Source organism: Acanthisitta chloris, unplaced genomic scaffold, assembly GCF_000695815.1.
Source record: "Acanthisitta chloris isolate BGI_N310 unplaced genomic scaffold, ASM69581v1 scaffold32955, whole genome shotgun sequence".
Taxonomy (NCBI): Eukaryota; Metazoa; Chordata; class Aves; order Passeriformes; family Acanthisittidae; genus Acanthisitta; species Acanthisitta chloris.
The window spans coordinates 9,023-30,154 of NW_008674775.1; the positions used below are offsets into that span (position 1 = coordinate 9,023).

The following is a 21,132-nucleotide window of genomic DNA, read 5'->3' on the forward strand; positions in this document are numbered from 1 at the left end:
TAAGAGTTATTTTCTAGTAGTCCCATTTTAAAGCTGGATGGGACTTAGTTGTTCACAGATTCAGAGGCATTATAGCAAGTGTGTGCATATAAATATATGCACGTATATGCGTATAAAGCATTGAGTAAAGAGGAGAGCGTGCATAGATCATGTAGCATTATTGTCTTCCAGATGCTTACCTAAAAGCTTCAGCTGAATCACAAGTCTTGGAGTCTTATCCTAGTCCCCAGTGCCAATTCTTTGCACCTTTTTCCTGGGTAATTTCTTTGGGGAACTTCCAGGCAGGAGAACCGGAATGATACAGACTGTAAGTTAGCATGACTTTTCTTGGGCAGGAAAGGAGAGTCTTGAGTAATCTTTTTGGAGAGTTGAGTGTACCACAATGCAGGGATCTTGATACACTCTGTGGTGAGACAGCTGACTGCAAGTAAGAAATGCTGTGTAGTGAGTGGAAGAAAATGTTTGTGTTCGGAGGCTGGAATTGAAGGTAGCAGTTCCCATCTGAGAGCTCAAGAGAAGGAGGTACCATCTGTGACTGGAGTGTGAGGCAACAGTTTGAAAACATGATTCATACGCTTCTTCCTCTTTGCATTCTTGAGAAAGCAGTTGTCTAACTGAGGATCTTACTAAAGATTTGCATGAATAAATATTGAACATACGGTTTCCTCTACTAGTTTACTAATGAAGTTGGAATTATTGTGGGTAATGCTTTCTAATTCTGAGGTCACCAGCCATACATAGTGAGGGTGTAGCTCAAATTAAACTAACACAGTCTATTTTGTCTTCCCTTCCTTTTCTTACCAGCAGAGGTATTTCACCACTTCTTGCAGCATCGTTGATCCATGCTGCAGTTCATGAAGTTCTCCAAACAGACTTGACTGAATTTAAGCTGCAAAATGTGGAAACTGAGGGAGAAGCTGATGAGGAAAGGTTCACCTGTAAGTATACATTTTCTTTCTGTGGTTTTCCCAGAGGCTCTGTCAGAAGACTCCAGTGTTTTGAAATGTTTCCCAGATTATTTGGTTAGGCTGCCTGGCAAGCAGCAGTGAATGGAACTTTATTTGCATCTATTGGGTATCTGTGGGATGAATAGAAGCTGTGCTAGTATTGTGGGCAACTTGCAAATGTGGTGTCTGGAGCCCTGGACTGATTATGTGGATTGGCATTCTGGAAAAGTTAGAGAGGGCCCTTTTCTCTTTGGTAGGCTGGCCTTAGCTAATACTCCTATGTTTTGACATTGGCATGATCACAGTTGCTGTTGTGCAGCCACACCAACACCTTAAATTCATTCGTATAAACCATCTTGCTTTTGTCTTGGGAAGCAGATTTGGGGACCTCTGGCCTCTCCACAACCTTCACATCCTGAAACTCCAGATCTTTTTCTTGGCAAGTTCTCAGGAGTCTCTGTCTTTATTAATTTCTTCTCTTCCCACCCTCCCCTGGTGGGGATGCTGAGGGACGAAACACCTGATGCATGTTTTTTGTACCTGGTGCCTGCATTTTCTCCTGAGTGAACTGGGGAGGGAACAGACCTTGGTAGCTGAGTACTGGGTTTGTGCCTCGTGTAACAGATGGTCCTACTGCATTTACGTGCTGAAGTGCTTAACATTAGACTTCACCAAACCTGCAGTCCCAGTGCCAAGAATTTAAATGGAGCAGGATGCAGGCAGAGCAGAAGATAAAAATGGAAGAGAGATGTCTTAGGCAAACTAGTCTGTCCTGTAAAGGGAAATACTTGCCCTTCCATTTTCCTGGGATGACTTGCAAGGCAGCCCAGCGTGCCCGAGAGGATGCTCCATGCAGAGTGCGGCAATGGCCAGGATACAAGACTTTCCAGAAGCCTGTTTCAGGATTCACCTCCAAGTGTGCAATGGCAGGAGAGGGAACACAGTTAATCAGGTCTTGCTGCACCCTGTGTCATCCCTCACCTTAATGCTTGTGACCTGCCTGGGGAGTCTTGGTGAGTTTGGAGCACTTTGCGTGGCAAGAGTTGGCTTCTTATCGGCTCTGCTGAGGTCTAAACAGCATGTCCTGGCTTTCCTCCTTGGTGCAGGGCTGGAAGGGTTCACCTTGGCCAGCCTTCCTCTCCAGGGCTGTCAGGGTGCCCCGGGCAGCCTTGTGCCCCCGGCCCTGTGCCGCTGCCCGGTGGTGCTGTGCGGGGCCGGAGCGCAGCAGCCCCTTGTGCAGCTGGCCAGGGCCTGCATCAGCCCCTGGGGGTGCTCTGCTGGGAGCAGGCTCTGCAGGCTGCCCAGTTCCTGCAGTTTCTTCCTTCTCTGTTGTCTGCCTGTGAGCATGGACCTCACTGCAGCTAACCTGGCCTGGAGCAGGACTCTGCCTGCGAGGGGGAGCCTGCAAATATGAGTTCTGTGTAACCAGATCACTGCAACAGTAGGATAATACATAAGTGCAGGCAGCAGTGCTAGCTACAGCCTGGCTTTGTGCAGAGGAAACTGAGGGAGATCAAGATACTGATCTTTCATAACTAGAAGCTCTACATTTTGCTTACAGCAACATCCATAAGCATAGGCAAAGTCAGAAAATCCTTAGATGAGTTCCATCTTGAATAAGTTCAGGTTCTCTCTCATGATTCCTTGTTGACAAATGCCCCAGAATCTTCCCTGTCCTGGTGGTTGACACCTTCTTTCATTTCCATCTTACATGTTCCTGTCTATTTTATGCTTGTTCATTCTTGTGTCACCATTGCCATTTAGATCAAATCACTGTTCACCATTCCCCTGTTGAACAGGATGGAAATCTGCTCATTGATCAGCTGCTTGCATTGCCTAATCTCAGCAAGGAATAAGTACTTTAAAGGTGTTCATTTTTCTGCACATTTGGACTGTGTGTTTTTTTCCCCTATCTTGTAATTGCTATTAAATCACTTTAACAGTACAACTAGGAAGAAAGATGTTCCCTGTGCTACAGCACGGTATGGACTCTCTCATCCTGCACTGCAGTAATAACTCTGGCAAAAAAAGGATTCTTGGAATGAAAGAGAAGTGATTATGTAAGAGCAAGGTGTGTGTGCCTGAATGAGTACCACTGTTTGTGGTATACTGCAAAGGCATTTCTGGTGTTAAGGTACCAAATTCTGTGTCAGATTTCACAAGCTTAATATTTAAACAGCAATATGTGTCTGAGTCTTCTGGTCAGTATTAATCTAGACATTTACAGGTATGTAAACTAACAGCTGTAGACAAGGCCAAGATGCTGTCCTGTTTAGTTATTTTGTGTATAGAATGACTTAATATTTAAGGGTTTTAATAAATTCCCCATTCACACCTGTCTATTAAGCAAATCAAAAGTAGTTTTGGTTAATGTCTAGTGGCTGCTAATCAAATATCTGTGCATAAATTTAAGCTTTCAATTCTCCAGACACAGATGCATCTGAAGCTGTGTCCATCCAGTGTTGCTGAGAAAATGAAATGCTTAAGAACAAGGAGTTACAGGAATTCTGAGGGAGCTTTAATGCTACCAGGGTTGGCAGGTGCCAGGAGAGAATAGAAATAGGAAAGACAGTTCATGCACTGCAGTTCTTTAGGAGACACATAAGTGACTAGCAAATTATTGTTGCTCTGTAGATATTCTTTTCAATGCTTTCTGAAGTTGATTTAGCATTGAGGCATGGTGAGGTTCCTACTCAAAAACAAAACTTACACATTATTACCAGTTCTGAGAGAGGCTGAATTGCACAGCTAGACACAATGGCAAACACCAAACCATTCAGTCTGATGAACAGTAAGTTTGGATTAATTGATCTTTGGGATCTATCCAGAAAAGGATTTGGGTGTCTGGCCGAAGCTTTTCATGCTATGCCCAATGGGTGTTTACAGTTCTGCTCTGTAATGACAAAGCTGGAAAGGAGCGGAAGTGTTCTTGTATCTCTTCAGCTCCTACAACCATGTGTATTTAAAAAGATAAAGATAACAGATTAAAATTCTAATCTGTTCAGCTCAACTAAGAGTTGAGCTATTGACCTCAGCAAAACATTCTCAGACTTCCTTGTTGTTTCAGTGGAAGTGGTTCAGTAGGACATAACCTGACCCAAAGCCAGGGCAATGCTTTTTCAACCCTTGTGTCTAAGACAACAGCAATCTCATCTTGAAGGCTTTTTCTGCCCACTTGATTATTTCCTTTTTTTTTTTATTTCAGTAGGGAGGAACTCCTACCACTCTATCTTACTAATTTACTTACATAATAACATGTATGTCTAACATGCCAGACTGATTTCTTGGGTCTTTGTTATGATTTTTGTAATGTAATCCCCTGCTTGCTAAGACTGTTTTGAAAGAGAACTAGGAAGTAAAGGAGATGCTGTTATCCTTAATGTTATACTGGTTTCCATTGCAAATTTACATATTATACTCAGGATCCCATTTTAATTCTTGCAGAGCCTGTAAAGGCAGAGAGCTGGATGTGTGTGTGTGGCTGTAAGGAAAGAAACTTGAATGAAAGACAGACCAGAAGATGGAGTAATGTAGGAAAATGGGGCATGCCACTTACTGTTTTGTCTTTGTGCTGTCAGTGCTGGATGGAGAGTCACTGCAGCGCTGCTTCTTTAACAAGCTTCGGGACGTTTGCTCTGAGTGGCAGAACCAGTTGCCACCACTGAGGCCACTGAAGCGATTCCTGCTTGTTTCCATCCATGCCATCCGTAACACCCGACGGAAAATGGAGGACCGCCATGTTCTGCTCCCAGAGTTCAACCATCTCTTTGGTTTGTCAGTAAGTCTGGACAAAATTGGGGAGGCCAGTTTGCTTTTCAACATTTCTGTAAGCACAGTGGCCTAGTGATGGGTGATCTGTGAAATCGTAAGGATTTGTTGCCGCAAGTAATTTATCGTATCAGTGCCGGAGCAAAGACTGACTGACTCAGATTGCTGGGGGCTCACTTCTGCCCTTATAAACAAGTGATACAGGGACAATCTTGTGACTTTGGTTTTCATGTCATAAGTGATACAGGCAGATGGGAAGTTCACCTAGTGTTTACGTTGCTGGGGTTACAATGTTCTTGTGACTGCTACAACTTACGTATTGATTGAGAGCAGCCCTGAGGAGAAAGACTTGGGGGGGGTGTTGGCAGGAAGCTCAGTGTTACCCAGCAATGTACACTTGCAGCCCAGAAAGCCAGATGTGTTCTGGGCTGCATCAAAAGCAGCATGGGCAACAGGTCAAGGGAGGGAATTCTGCCCCTCTACTCTGTTTCTGTTAGACCCAGCCTGGAGTGCTGCATCCAGCTCTGGGTCCTCCAACATAAAAATGAGATGGACCTGCTGGAGTGAGTCCAGAGGAGGCCAGAAATATGATGGGGAGTGCTGGAGCACCTCTGCTGTAAAGACAGGCTGAGAGCTGTGGTTGTTCAGCCTGGAGGAGATGAGGCTCCGGGGAGACCTTACAGCACCTTCCAGTGCCTGCAGGGGCATACAAAAGGGGGGCTTTTTACAAGGGCATGCAGTGACAGGAGAAGGGGGATTGGCTTTAAACCAAAAGAGGGCGGATTTAGATGAGATATTAGGAAGAAATTCTTTACTGTTTAGGTGGTGAGACACTGGCACAGTTTTCCCAGATAAACTGTGGCTGCCCCATCCCAGAAAGTGTTCAAGGCTAGACTGGATGGGGCTTGGAGCAACCTGGGCTAGTGGAAGGGGTCCATGCTGGAACAAGACAAGCTTTAAGGTCCCTTCCAACCCAACTCATTCTATGATATTGAGAACAGAAGGGGGAAGAACAGCAGTTGTGTAAGTGCCAATTAATGAAACTGCTATGGGACTACATAACCAGCATCTGCTGTTTCAATTCCAGGTTATTTTCAAGGACATTAAGTGACTAACAGCAAACAAAGAAAAGTAATTTCCTTACAAAGTAGCCATTTTATCCATTTTGTACATGTGTAAACAGACTTAAATTGCTGTTTGTATGGAAGACAGCCCAGAATAAAGCATCTTTGCTATTTGGTACCAGTCTGTGAGCTATTTTGTTTTTGAACATGAATGTCTTCCTCTTGCTCCCTCCCTCCCTGCAAAAGGATGATGTTGATCGCGCTTTCTTTGCGGTGTTTGATGGTCATGGTGGAGTTGATGCTGCCAATTACTCAGCAACCCATTTACATGTAAACGTTGGGTTACATGAAGAGATTGTTCAGAATCCAGCTGAGGCCTTGAAATGCTCTTTCCAGAAGACAGATGAAATGTTTCTTTTCAAAGCCAAAAGAGAGGTGAGTGGGTAGAGATTAATTCCATTGTATTTAAATAACACTGAGAACTGTTGGACAACGTGGTATTATCCAGAAAATTCTGACAGTACGGTTTCTTTGAATCACTGACTTCTTGATGAAATTATGCTATGTATAAAGGTTTTCTTTGATCACATTATTTCTTATTTTGAGGAAAACCAAAATGACAGTGCTTGGAAGTTCAAGATGAGTAATTGAAAAGAAGTGTTAAAGGAATTTAAATGACTCCGACATTCCAGTTATTTGAGAGAACACTGCTGCCTCTTTACCTAAATTGGGCAGTCTCTAGATGTTCTGTTTTCCTACCTTTTACCTGGAAAAGAGATTTCTCTCTTCCTGATAGTACAGTTGCTGTCTTCCTCTTTCTCATCCCACCATTATTGTCTCAGGTGGTTGGTTGCAAGTGAAAAATGTGTTCTGTAATTTAAATCAGACTCTTCAGTTCACTAAACTTATTGATCGGCTTTGAATCTAGTTGGTACAATGAACATTCTTGCTTCAAATCTACATAATGGGAGGATGGTTTATTGCACAGGTTAATGAGGACTCTCTTATCATAGCAATAGATAGAAGTATTCATTGTTAATATCTTCATTCTTGTCAATGAAGTACAAAAGAGAGACCAGCATCTTCATGAGGTCTGACTCACTAATCTTTACAGGGAATGTAGGACTGTTGGATTCTTTCCTTTGTTGACATTCTGATTTAAATGTTCAAGGATAAGGGGATCTCGGCTGAACCAGGTGTCTGTAGTTGCTAGCCTGGAGAATTTGGAGAGACCTGTATGTGTTTGAGAAATGTTCATACTACTGAAATTCAGATCCTCTTGCTTTTCTGCGTGTCTCTGTGTTTTGAACAATATAGCTCTTAGTCTCCTAGAGCAGTTTTGGAATTAATAGCAGAGAAGGAAGAACATAACAGGGGCAGTATGAGCCATCTGCATATTAGAAAATGTGTTTGCAAGTAGTTTATTTCAAGTCTGTCTGCTAACTTGTACCTGTTTTCCAGGTACCTGAATTATGATTAGCAGGTCTCTTCTGCTGCATTTAGTGTGATTAAACCTAAGTTTGCAATATTGCTATGTATCCTAGCAGGGCTTGTTGAATATTCACCTACCATAGCTGTTTTCTTCTGCAGAAGCTGCGGAGTGGCACAACAGGTGTATCTGCGCTGATTGTAGGGAACAAGCTGCACATAGCATGGCTGGGGGACTCACAGGTAATGCTTGTGCAGCAAGGGAAAGCTGTGACGTTAATGGAACCTCACAAACCAGAAAGAGAAGTAAGTCTGACTTGGTTTGGTTTTGTTTTTTTCTTAAGTATATGGAATCAAGCCTTAAGTGTTTGGTGCTTTACGTAATGACACATATTGTGTGGTAGGATCCAGAGAATTAACAATTTCTTTTCTTGCATCTACTCCTGTGTCTTGAAGAGGTGATCCCTACACCTTGCCTGCTTCAAAGTACTGATGGTTCTGGTAGTCCTGATTTCAGTTCCTGCTCAGACTGTTCAAAATTTTAGCAATTAAAGACTTTCACAGGATTTTCTCGTGTGTGAATTTAAATCTGCGTGTTACAAAACAACTTATTATTTTGAGATTAATAGCTATTTAAAATGCCATCATAATGCAAGTCTTTCGTAACATGCTGTACTGTCATTGAAAAGCCAATGATAATCTACCGACCTAACTGGCTTAAAGTGTATTGCATTTCCTATCTATCTTAAATAGCCACATATTTTACCACATGAAATTGGATGGGTACCTTGTGAATTTCACTAGCATTGCCTGACCCTTTGCCTTCGTTGCTCGAATAGTTGCAATAACTGAGTAGTTAAAGAAGTATCAATGCGAATACTATTGTTACTTAGTCTAGTTATCTTGTATTTCATTCCACACAGTTATATATTTACCCAATTGCTGTATGGAATGGGAAGAAGTGGCAGGAAAGAGTACTTATCATTATAGGAAAGAACATGATGATACAAAAACTTTAGAATTCTACTTTTTTTTGTGGACAAGCCTTAGCATGGCTGTAAAGGAGTGGGTTGTTTCCAGTAAACCTAAGTGCATGTTTCTGTGCTAGGTTCAGATGTGTGTGTTTGCTATATTCATAGTATAAATACAGAAGCTGAAGCAGCATAGAAGACTGCATTCTGCTGTTTTTCAGGATGAGAGAGCACGGATTGAGACTCTGGGTGGCTGTGTAACCTACATGGACTGCTGGCGGGTTAATGGCACCTTGGCTGTTTCCAGAGCAATTGGTAAGATAAACCACCAGAATTGTACAGTTGGAATGAAATTTCACTGAAACACACCATCTGAGACTGTTTACTGTAACTGGTGTTTTGTTTGGCATCATCAAATAGTAAGTGACTTATTGTCTTTTCCATAAGGCAAGCTTACAGCTGTGGGACTTACACAGCTTGCAGCTAGATCATCCTGTTTGTTTTACCATGAGCATAGAATATGGTTTTGTTTTACATACTAGCCGTGATGGTCCCAATTCTTTTCTACTTCTGAGTTTGTTGCTCCTTTTAGATGTATTTGGTGCTGTGGTGTTTTACAGTAGCTTAACAAATGTACAGCAATAAATGTTTATCAAGCCTTCTTTATGTGCCTGAATGTCTGCTTAGTGGGAGTTTTATCCACTTTAATATTAATATATCTTTCTCCTGACTTCACATCTTTCGCCTTAAGTCAGATTGCTGAATCCTCCTTCAATTCACACATATCCAGCAATTTAAAGCATTTTAATTGTAGCATTCCAGAATCTTATTGAACAAGCTGATTTTGCTACTCACCAGTTAGGGCAAAAAGAGAAAAAGCCCTGAGCAATTCAGTAGATAACTGTAATGTATGAGTGGAATCAATATCAATCAGTAGAAATTTGTAGAATACTATTTGAATCAGTAGCAACCCGTATTTAGTAAGTTTGCCCATAGGAAACTGATGAGCTAAGCACAATGAGCAGATCCTTATGGCATTGTGCTGTATATCTGGATAGCTGAGAAAAATCTAATTTTCATAGACTTCTGAAGGCTGTACAAGAGGCACACCTGCAAAATCAAGGCCTGACTATTTCCTCATCCAAATATATTTCTGAGAGAAAAATCTTTGGAATAATTTCCTTAGTTTTCCCTGCAAAATTAGGAAGGCATAAATTAAAGTAACTCCTTTACTTGAAAGTAACTCCTCCTACCAAAACCTACTGGATTTCAGTAGGTTCCAAGTGTTCTTAAAGCAGCAAAGGTCCATTGCTTATTCCATAGCTTTTGACTACTCTTGTCCTGCATCAGGTACCTCTGTAGTATGATTTGTCTGTCCTTGAGGGTAAAAGTAATGGGTGAGTGAAGAAGTAACTGTTTACATTTGAAGTAATAAAGCCTTTGTTTTGATTGTTTTTCATAGGTGACATATGCCAGAAACCCTACATCTCTGGAGATGCAGATGGAGATTCCTTTGAGCTGACTGGTTCAGAAGATTACTTGCTCCTAGCCTGCGATGGATTCTTTGATGCCATCAAGCCATATGAGGTCGTAGACTTGGTCCTGGATCATTTAATGCAGACGAAAGGAGAGGGGCTCACAGCAGCAGAAAGACTGGTGGCTGCTGCCAAGGAAAATGGATCCAGTGACAACATCACTGTTCTAGTAGTGTTCTTGAGGGATCCTCAGGACATCTTGGCAGACTGTCTCAGAGACCCTAAGAGCCTTGGGACTGATGATAATGCTCAGAGGTCACCCCTTAATTTCCTCAGCTGCGAGGCAGCAGCCACACAGTGACAGAATCTGTTTAGTCCAGAACATTCAAATAACTTCACATAAGAAACTGCTTTCCACTGAAGAAGCCTCTAATACAGCAGGCAAAACATATCAGGAAAAAATGACAAATGGACAAACATTGAACAGAAAGGCAAGACTCCCTCTACTGAGTTCCCATTTGTCTTTTCCTTTGTTCCTTCCCCCTTCCCTGAAAAAACAGTGAGCAGACATGGAAATCTGAACAGCTGTTTTGTCTCTGGGAGCAGACACTGAAGTGTGTCCCAGGGCTGCTGGTCATATCCCTCTGCCCTGGAAGTGGTAAGAAACCATAATATGTATAAGCTAATGGGTGAGAATACCTGTTCATTAATTCTGAGTGAAAATTCAAATTAGTGCTTCAGAAGCACTCTGTATGTTGTTTTTAATTGTGATGTTACTTGGGAGATTGAAGGGGAGGAGCTCTCCCCATCACAGAAAAGCTTGTTACTGTGTGTTCTGTAGGAACAGGCTCGGTGAGTGTGGGACTAGGTGACACCAGTATGCTCTGTAAGGTGCTTTTGGTTTGTACCAAAGATGTGGCCCCTTTATTCGAACAGGAACATTTAATTTTGTGTACATGGAGAGGAGAAAATGAAACTGGATGCTCTGGAAAAAGAGCAGGAAAGCTAACTAGAAATATCCCAGGGAAAATAATATAAAATCAACTGCTTTCTGGGATACTCTGGTTTATAAACTGGAATCCAATGTACAACTGCACTGGATTATTTCTCCCTAACAAACATGCTTTATTGGATATCTGGCAACCTGAAAAGAAAGGACCCCTCTTGTTGTAGTTGAGAGACACCTTTACAGTATGTGTGCTCAATCAGGTAAATGTGCTCTTCCTGCCACTAATTTGTGTACTATAACAAAGGAAAATTTTATTTTTATTGTGTTTGTTAATTTTCTGAGCTTTACAGTTGGAGGAATGTTTTGCAGTGTTACTTTGTTTTGTTGTGGTTTTTATTTAAACTGGAATTTTAAAGTGGCTCTGTCTTTATTATCTGGTGTAAAAAAACTGACTACCCTCAAGTGCCTTAAATATTTCACCCAGGGATTGCTGGTTGCCTCTCATATTTTGTTGAGCCAGTTTATAGTGTTTTTAAAATGTGACTTTTTTTCTTTCATTAATGCACTTAAATGTTTCAGTTTCTGTGAATGATTTCAGTGGGAGCTGGGTTTCAGGAAGACATCTCCTTCATTGTTGCCAAATCTTGTGTATTGCAGTAAAAGTTTTACTGTTACTTAGCCCCTGCCCAGTGCTAAAAGTTCCAGTGAGTTATCATAAAAGTAACAACCTGAATCATTCTGCCAAGTTCACTTCTGACCTTCACAAGAAAATTTAGTAACACAAATTAGAAACAGTTTAATAACAGTTTTTATTAGCATATGGTTAATTTGGCCATACTTCATGACCTTTTGGGTCTAAATAACTTTCTAAGGAACTGTAAAGCCAATGTGAGGATGAAAGAGTCTTTATGAATGTGTGAGGTGTTGTGCAACTGTTCTGTGCATTATGTGCTAGAGCCTCCGGGTATGTTTTGTCTTGCCTGGCTAGCAGGACTCAAGGTCTGAAGGCTCAATGGTTAATTTGGTATTAATTTCTGTGTCTAAACAAAAAGCGCTATGCATCTGGCAGCAAGATTGTCTGCCTAATTTAGAGGCACATTTCACTGCAGTATGTTAGTCCTGTGGATTAAAATGAGTTGAACATTAATGTTGCTTGGGGAGGAAATTTAGGTAGAAGAGTTGAGATGGCTCAGAGGAAGAACAGAGCAGCACTGTTTATGTGCACAGTGTCTGTGGATCATTCCCTGGTGTGGGGGATGCAGTGACCTGAGTGAGTTGAGGTTTTTGCTGGATTACTACAGATGATTGTACAGCTTCATGTAGAAACTACTGCCTCATTGCACAGCAGCTTGGACAGTGACTACCTTGTTTGGCCATGCAACAGGAGCTTTTCTTCCCAGAAGGTTGTAAGCAGTTTTCCATCCTACATTTTGGTGTCCTAAAATAGGTGGAGAAGGCTCTCTGTGATGGCAGCCTGGCAGGGGAGGTGTAAGTTTCTGTAGCAAACCTACTTCAGTTAAGGGAGCTCTTAGAATGCACAGTAATCCCTTTGGATTTTTCATCTTATCTCTCTTTGGTTTCTCACACAGATATTCAATGTCATACTAAATTCTGATGCCCACTAGTGCCTCTTGATGTCTTGGAAATAGTTCTTATTATTAATATAGTAAGAATCATATATATAGAATTATTTCATTGCTATCTGAGGTTTATTAGGAGAAGAGGAAGCTACTGTATTTATGGAGGGAGGTTTGAAATGTTGGTAAGTTCATGTATGGTTTAATTTCCTAAACTTGCCAAATTTCCTCAAATGTGGAGGGGACTGAACAAGCCAAATTTTGTTTAATGATCCTCTTACTTCAACCTTTTCTGGGCAGATTTGCATTGCAGAGGAAACAAAGTCTTAAGTCTTTTGAGGGATACTTACAGCTGTGTGAGAATATCCCTTCTTGTTTCAAATACCCTGTCTTTGTTTTAAAGATGATCTATGGGAGCTAAGTGAAATGGGCCTTTAGAAAGCTGCCTGTGGCAGTCAAAAGTTTTAATTCTCAAGCTATGGTCTAGGGAAGAAATTCTGCATTCTGAGAAGCTGTCCCTTACAGACATAGGTGTGTTGATTCTGAGTGCCTCATTTCTTTGAGATGCAAGTGGATAGGAACAGCTTTTGGGAACTCATTCAGATTACAGTGTGGATTAAAAGTATTTCTTATTTTCAGAGACTTCTTACTAGCTTTAAAAAGTCTGGTCAGGTCTACAGGAGTTGTAATGGGCCAAAAAAAAGGCAGTTTGTATCCCATCAGTGCAATAAAAAGGTCTTAAAGTATCATCTGCAGGAAAATCCAAATACATTTGTAATTCTGTTTAGTGAGTATCCAACATATCTTTTGCTTATTATTCATACTTCTGCCTTTCCTTCCCTTCCCCCCATTCTCTCCTACAAAGACACATACCTAAGACAGTGAAGTCTTCTGGGTCTGACATAGACAACATTAAGATTTTACAAATGACATTTGTTGGAGTGCTCATTTTGGCTTTTTTTTTTCTATTTCTGAGAATACAGATGATAGAAATGCAGGAAAATTTTTAGAACAGAGGGAGATTAAGTAAAATCCACCCTCTGAGTGATGGAGGAGTGAAAGAGAGAGACAGGAATGCATTTAAGTATTATTAATGCCTATTTTAAAAAGGAAGTGGGCTGGAAAATAGAGCTACAAATGTCAGTTCTTCAGAGCAAAATACCAGTGCTTGAAAGAATTAGAAACACACCCATTAAAAAGGGAGAACTCAGCTGTGGTAACTGTCTTCACACAGCCAAGGAAGGAATCACACTAAAAGTGTCCAGGGTGACTTACTGTGACCCCTCACCACTGCCTTGGAAGCTAATGCCTCTAAAAGGATTTTTCCAAACATCCTCAAGTGTAAGGTGGTGCTAAGATGGAGCATCCAGTGCCTGCAGTCCCTGGTCACTGTGCCACTGCTGCTGTGAGTAAACGTTGTGCAGTGTGTTAATGAATCCATGCGGCTGGTGAGCTCTGGGAAGATGAGTAATTGGGCACAGAGTGGTTACAGCCGAGTTGGCAGTTGAATAGTGTTAATCACAGTGATGACTTTAATAGCATTTAATAGACACTTACTTGAATTCAAAGTCAGATGAGATACTGCTCTTTTAAAAAAGCATTTCTAGTGCCATTAACTTGCTGTCATGAAAAGCCACTAAAATTTCCATTTTTTTGTTGAATGTTGAGAAAAGTGCTTCTCTTGCTTTCTGAATTCTGGAGAGAAGTTGGCTGTTTGCACTGGAAAACCCGTTTTCAGTTGACAGCTTAAAGCAGCTGTTTGGTGTTGAAGCTTCCGTCCACGCAATCCTTTAAAAACCGATAAAAAGATGTTTCCAAAACAAGTGGCTAAGGAGCACAGGTATTTGTAAATGGCATTGCACAAAAGGTAACCAGCAAAACCCCTCAATCTAGAAAGGGCATAGACAGTAAAGCCTAAATCAAGATTCTGACTCCATTCTGTGTGAGTTTGACTCTGTTGGGTAAGTTATTTGTATTCTGATGGATGCAGGTGCTGACTGCACAGCACTGGCCATGGTCTGTTTCTAGTCTTACAGTACTGAAGTACCAAGAAAATGTTTCAGGAGAAGGTGGGGGGATGTTAGCCACAACAGAGCAGATTGCAGATGATTCGTGTATAATTTAGCTCTAGTTAAACCTGAATTAAATTTCCCTGCTTAGTTCTATTACTGTCCCTTTTACAATTGGGCCCATGCCTTCAGGCAAAATCCTGCTAGGAAGAAATGGTCCATTCCCCCTTTGTGTGGAGCAAATGCCATCCCGGAAAGGTGGGAAAAGGAGAAAAATAAGCTTTGAAGTGAGTGCAGAGCTTCCTAATCTACATGAAGTCATGTATTCTCCCTGAACACAAGTTTATAGCAGGTCTGGTTGGATTTGAACAGTTCTGCTGGACAGCAGTGGGGTTTCTGCCAAGCTAATCATAACCTTTCAAACAGCACTAAAACCAAGAGGTTGGTCCTCTCTGCATTACTAAATCAAGCCACTGAACCAGCCAGCCCTGTGGAGTGTTTGCTTTGCAGTGTTGACAGCTCTAAGAGCTAAACCAGACACTTTCTGCATGTGCTTTGGTTGGGTTTAATATATTTCTTGAATTTTAGTTTATCTAAAGCTATTTTTATTGATATCAGTCATGTCAGCTGAAAAGTAATCAAATGGAGACATGAAGGAGTGACCAGACCTCTGCACATCTCTGTCAGACACTTAAGATGCTGCCTTAAAACGAGCTGGTAGGCTCTTGTGGTAACTTACCTCTGAATGGAACAGGAACCCAAAACCTTATAGAGAACCACTAGCACCTTTATTTTGGTGTCACCCATCAGAGGCTGAGCACTCACAGGCTGCTCAGCGTTCCTGGTTTAATGTGTTTTCCAAGCTGCACAGGCTGCTGGTGCACACAAAAGCAAACAAGAGGCAGCTGTGTTGGCTGCATAGAAAATTCAGCAAGATGCAGCTTTTGTCAAACAGAAGAGGACAAAATCAATCAGAAAAGAAATGTTTTCAAGCTTCTTGGAATGCAAACAATGGAATGAAAAAAAAGGCAGCCTGGAGGAGTTGGCAGTGCACTGTCGGCTGAAAACCACTGCATTGTAATGTCTGCTTTATTTTGATAACAAACTCCTCTCAGTCAGGATTTTATGTCTTATTATGTGCTTTTTAGTCTGAAATGAGAAGATACATTCAGCTCCTTAGAAAGTTAAATATATCTGAGCTTTGTGACTAGTTAGATTGCAATTACTGAATTTTTCTCTCAGCTGTTAAGCCTGATTACTAATTTCCAGGACAGAGTAATATATCAAGTTCTGAACTTACTAGTGATTAAATGGTTCTGGATTTCCATGCACAAGAACTTCATTGGTCCTTCCTGATCTAGTGGATCACTCCTTGAAGTTAATTATCATTTGTGTGGCAATACATTAGGCATGTGGAAGGTTTGTTGCTTTGACAAATGAAGCTGGAAGGTGTGACCATCACTGCCTCATCGAACTATTTATCCTTTATCTAAGCAACGATGGTTCTTTTTGGATGTCCAAGGATAAAGAGATAATAGCTAGGAAACTAGAGTGATCCTATGGGGACCTTCTCAGGGCAATAAATATTATGACTTCCTTTTTTTCATGTTGTCCATTCTAACTTTGTTAAAAGGCATTCTGCTGAATATTGGATGATTAATGCAGCTTTTTTCTTTTTCTGTTTTCCACTTTTTTTCTTTCAGTGCACTTAACAATAGCAAGATATTTGTTTTATTGGGGGTTAAAACTTTATACTGACAAAAAGGCCAGTTTAAAGTTTTAACTATAAGTACTCATAATTTAATGTATTCAACTACTTTTAACTTCCTCTATGGAAAGTCAGTTCTGCTCTGTCACCTCCTTATTCTCTTTCCAATTTTCTTTTTCTTTTATATTTTATGTCCTTTTACATTGTTATACCCTCCCCCCTAAAATGCTGCTTCTTAGAGTCTATTGGCTGTTAAGTCAGTTCAGTTGCTACTTTATAATTTTAATTTCATCTGTGTTTGTAGTGAATGTGGTCCAATCTTTGAAGGCCTGCAACACCAACAGTGTAAGAAGTACCATGTTAGCTAGGAAGATAAGAGACTGCAATAACTGTTGTGTCTTTGGCATGGACCAGTATTGGATGTCTAAGAAGAAAATCCTGTTATTTGCATGTTATTCCATAGGAATACTTTAGCTTATTTCAGATAACAGTAGCTCTCATCCTGATCACAGGACTTTAGAAACATTCTTGTCTCTACTTCCTTGTTCCTGCAGATTGTTTGTGTTTGCAAACATTTGCACTGTTTAGAGTGGGGGGAAAAGTTTTCTAACTTCCTTCACCTCCTCAGCTCTCTCTCTCCCCAGCTGACCAAGCAGACAGGTTGCTAACAGCAGCACATCAACCTCTCAGGCAGTGGAATTCTTCAGGGTCTGCTCTGTACAGTAACGTCAGTCCTGTGCTTATGTAGTGGTAAATTAGACCTCTGTAACTACTGCTGACTTAAAAATGTGTTCTTATCAGTATTAAAATAGTACAAGAGCTGTTTCTTTAGGTGTATTTCTTGCCACTGTGTTGGCTAATGAACCTTGATTGAAAGTAAGAGGGCCAGTGACTCTGAAGTAGGAGCTGTTAGCCAAGTGTTGTAGAATCATAGTCCTTATTTATTTTGTATGCTAATCTGCACTTGTGACCCTGAGCAGAAAAGCTGCAGTACAGCAGGTTTTATAAGCTGTGGCTTAACCAGTTATCAGGTCCCTTAAAATCCTTATTTAAGCTGACTGGTTTTATGCACAGGTCAGAAACCTGTTGTCATTGATCATTAAATGCTATGCATATTGTACATTCATTTACATGAATTGTTCTAATAGTGCTTGTGTGTATTATGCTACATTGCCATATTTTTTATATATGTATGTATTGCATGAGGTTTAATTGTTGGGTTTTTTGTATGGTCACTTTTGTATTCACACAGTGCCTCATGTATCTCTTTGCATATTGCAAGTTGTTTCAAAGCAGTGACTGGAAACAGGTGAGAACGAGAACTCACCACTGTAGGATCTGATGTTTATGAAGTGTCAATAAAGTATAGTGATTCAGAGTACTGTTTGTTTCTTTTCTTAAATGTATTTTTCATTGTAATACTTCAAGTAGCTGCACCTGCTGTGCTTACGTTGTATATCTTTGAGTGGTGATCCTGTCACCCCATCTTGCCTTCTTCTGTAGGGATTTTTGGGGAAAAGAGACCAGTGGAAGCACTAGAAGGAAACAATCCTTGGGATCACACAGTGTGCTTACTTGAAGAGATGAATGGCACTAAAACCACCTTAGCACTGGGTACCTCCACTTAATTGATTTGATCTGTTTGATTTTGTTCTTTTTACCAGCTGACCACATTAACAATGCAGGCTAAGTTGGGTTGGGTGTACTACCTATGTCTTACAGGAGTGGGATAATGATCTGAAAGACCCTGTTGCAGCTGACAGTTTGTTGTTTGCTTGCATACTTGTTAAAGAAATGGTCTTCAACCGCTGAAGTGGAAGGATGGAGAGTGAATTCTTAGAGTACATTAGGTCTAATATACTACAGAACATAGAGGAAATTCTAAGAAGGTAACTGGCAAAATATGGCTTGGAAGCTAAGCTAATCTATGTGATTGTTTCTGAAGTGCAGGTGTTTGTATCCTTAGGAAAGGAAGACATAAGGAGAGCAGGACAGAGATAAACTGGACAAAAGGCAAACTTTCATAGTCTTGGGGATTGGAGAGATGAAGTCTTTCAGGCAGTTTGTCTAAATGCTTTTGTATTTATCCTAGTGAAGAAAATAAAAGTCCACTAAGAACTCAGGATGCTGCATCAGAGGGAAGCAGATATTTCTTGAAATACAAAAATAAGTGGAACCATAATGAATTATCAGGTAGATTCTGGTGGGCATGTTTGAACCTACTTTACATCAAGCTTCAGATCTCTTGAAAATGTCTTTCATTTCATGGCTCTGGTTTGTGGGGTTTGGTGTTTTTGTTTTTTTTTTTTAACAGTAAGAATTCTAGGGGTGAAAAGTCACTTGTAATAATCTATAGAAGACCAGCAAATTCTCAGAAAAGTGTAGGCTGGGGATTTGCTTGACTAGGTTTAGCAGCAGTTTCCCAGCCTGTGATTCACTGAGCTTACCAGGGAGCAGAAGCAGCAGACTGCCACTTTTCTTTGATGGTTTGGTAAAGTAGCTATGGGAATCCATCATCCAGTTAACTCTACAGTCCAAAGGCAACTACAGCTGCTCTTTACCAGTAGCAACACAGAGCTGAACAAAGTCACTCCAGCATCTCATAGGAACCTTGGCACTTCCTAGCAAAGGGTGCTGCCTTCTATAGAGCCCATTCCACCTGCAGTTGAGAACAGGACTGGACATAACTATTGTTTCTACTTGCTGGTGCCCAACATTGGCTTTGCTGTGTCCCTTTGAATAGTAGGAGGTGAAATCTAGACGTTGCTGATTCTTGTTGGCTGTGCAGTCTCACTCCTGACTGTTTTCTCTCTCATCTAGCAGATCTCCAAGCCAGCCTTCTGCTTTGTGACCCCAGTCACTGCAGGCTCCATTGCTGGTGGGTTTGTGCAAGAAGCAATAACTATGGGAGTGAATGTAAAACCTTGGTTTAAAGCTACATGAAGCTGAATTTTGATGCCACTGATGGGGTGTTATCTATCTTGATTGTTTGGGCAAGGAATAACAAATCTTCATGTCCTGTTTAACCACACCCAGTTGATGTATGTTTCTTTGTGGACAGTGTGTTGTAAAATCTGTAGCCACTCCTTTCCTAGACTGTAGAAAGTAATGAAATAACAGTGATGATGAGGCAGATGATTTCAGCCTGAATTAGTATCTGTTGCAACACAGTCATGAGCTGTTTAATCCTCCTAGAGCTACTCAATTTACCTTGACTAGTATTTGCTGATTTCATCCTGGTTCTCTAGAAACTTTGCTGGGGGTTGCCATGCAGAAAAAAATTCTTGTTCTGGTTTGATCCCTGCTGGCAACTAAGTACCATGGAGCTGCTCACTCCCTCCTCCCTGCCCCACATCCAGTCAGGAGGAGAATCAGGGGAAAAAATTAAAACTTTTGGGTTGGGATCAGAATAGTTTAATAATTGAAATGTAATAACAATTATAATAATAACAAGAATAAAAATAATAGTAATTAAAAGTTGAGAGAGAGGAACATAAACAAGTGAAATGAGGGATGCACAATACAATTTCTCAGCACCTGCTGAGTGCTGCCCAGCCTGTCTCTGGGCAGTGATCCACCTCTCCCAGCCAGCTGCCTCCAGCTTATGCACTGGGCATGATATTCTGTAGTATGAAATAGCCGTTGGCCAGTTCAGGTCAGTACTGGCCATGTTCCCTCACAGCTTCTTGTGCACTTCCTCACTGGCAGAGCCTGGGAAACTCAAAAGTCCTCGATTAGCACTGCTTAGCAACAACTACAACATCAGTGTGTTATCAACAGTATTCTCACACTGAATCCAAAACACAGCACTGTACCAGCTACTAGGAATAAATTAACTCTGTCCCAGCCAAAACCAGGGCACAGCTCTACCAGATCAGCCTGGAAATGCCTGTCCTCTCCACCTGTGATGTGCTGCTTCAGAGACTAGGAGAACTTTCAGAAATACGGGTTCTCCTCTAGTAATGCAGATTTCATGTCTCTGCGCTTTGGTGAGGGCCAGACAAAACAATTTCTGCATCTGGATCAAGTTTGCTATTCAAGTAGCACTAATATAGATTACAGGCTTTCATCTTCCTGTCTCTGCTTCTTTAAGAAATCAAGCATAACCTTGAGTATGTCATGCAGAAAGTTGCTTGTAAATTATGTGCAGCAACTGTAATGGGTATTTACATGTTTCACCAGACTGATAATGCAGTTTTGCACATGTAACTGTGCCGATGTCTTATGGTCAATATCCCTTATATAAAAAAGCCCTAAACAACCTTGGGGTTTTTTTTCAAGGTGTTGAGCTGTTCTTGCACTTTTCTGGTTTGGATATCTAACAAAATCTGTTACCTGTTGCACTACAGCAAATTCTTAATATCTTGTTAGATGCTGTTTGACATTTTTGTTTTGCTTTGGTTTGGTTTTTTTTACTGGAGTTAAACCATTTTGAAGCTTGAGTATGCCATATTCTCATGTCATTATATTGAGCTGTTTGGAAAGAATCTTAAGTTCTCATTAGAATGAGAAAATATTTAAATGTTTAAATGCTGCAGCTGTTATCCACCCTTCAAATAGAAGTAGCTCTTGGAAAGAACTATTTTGAACATGCCTTGACAAAGATAAACCTCATTTTATACAAGAGTTCACTGTATGCTTGAGGCACATAGTAAGGCAAGAAGAAGTCTTTTGCAGAGCCTAAAAGAAAAAATTCAAGCTATGTTGTGGTGAACCAGAGTAGCTGCAGCACTTTGGTCTGCAGGTTGGCGATGTTCTATTTTCCTTGAAAAAGATTACAAGAACAATTGAAAAAAAACTTCCCACATCAGTCCGGGCTGTAGAGTAAGCACTTCCAGGAAAATGCCTGTGACACCTTGGACCCCACCTGATTTTCTGTACAGACTTTTGGCTTCTGAGCCCTTGCAGACGCCAGGACACTGCTCCTGTGGCAAGGTAAGGCGGGAGGGGCTCGGCCCGGCAAAGGCAAGTGTTTGTGCTGGTGCCCGAGTGTTCCTCCAGGGCTGTGTGTGCCACCCCTAGAGGGCTCTCGCTTTCCTTTGGCCGGAGCCAACCAAAGAGCAGTGGAGAAGGGTACAAGATTTTGACCATGGCCACAAACTGTTCAAAAGAGCCCTTTGCATATTGTCTCGTTCCCTTAATAATTTCATCTTGCACTGGAAAGCCGAGTGGGAAATGTTTCTCTGCATGATAACTTCCTTCCTTCTTCTCCTTCCTTCCTTCCTCTCCTTCCTTC

At 41.1% G+C, this 21,132-nt stretch overlaps 1 protein-coding gene across 1 annotated transcript; it reads left to right on the forward strand.

Moving 5' to 3' along the window:
- Positions 1-804: 804 nt before the first annotated feature.
- PPM1F (protein phosphatase, Mg2+/Mn2+ dependent, 1F) lies at positions 805-10,014 on the forward strand (the record flags this gene model as incomplete). The annotated part of the gene is made up of 6 exons (XM_009075482.1): positions 805-938; positions 4,526-4,725; positions 6,026-6,214; positions 7,370-7,513; positions 8,400-8,493; positions 9,641-10,014. Coding segments are annotated over 6 exons (1,135 nt in total), but the record flags the coding sequence as incomplete, so codon positions are not given.
- Positions 10,015-21,132: the final 11,118 nt, after the last annotated feature.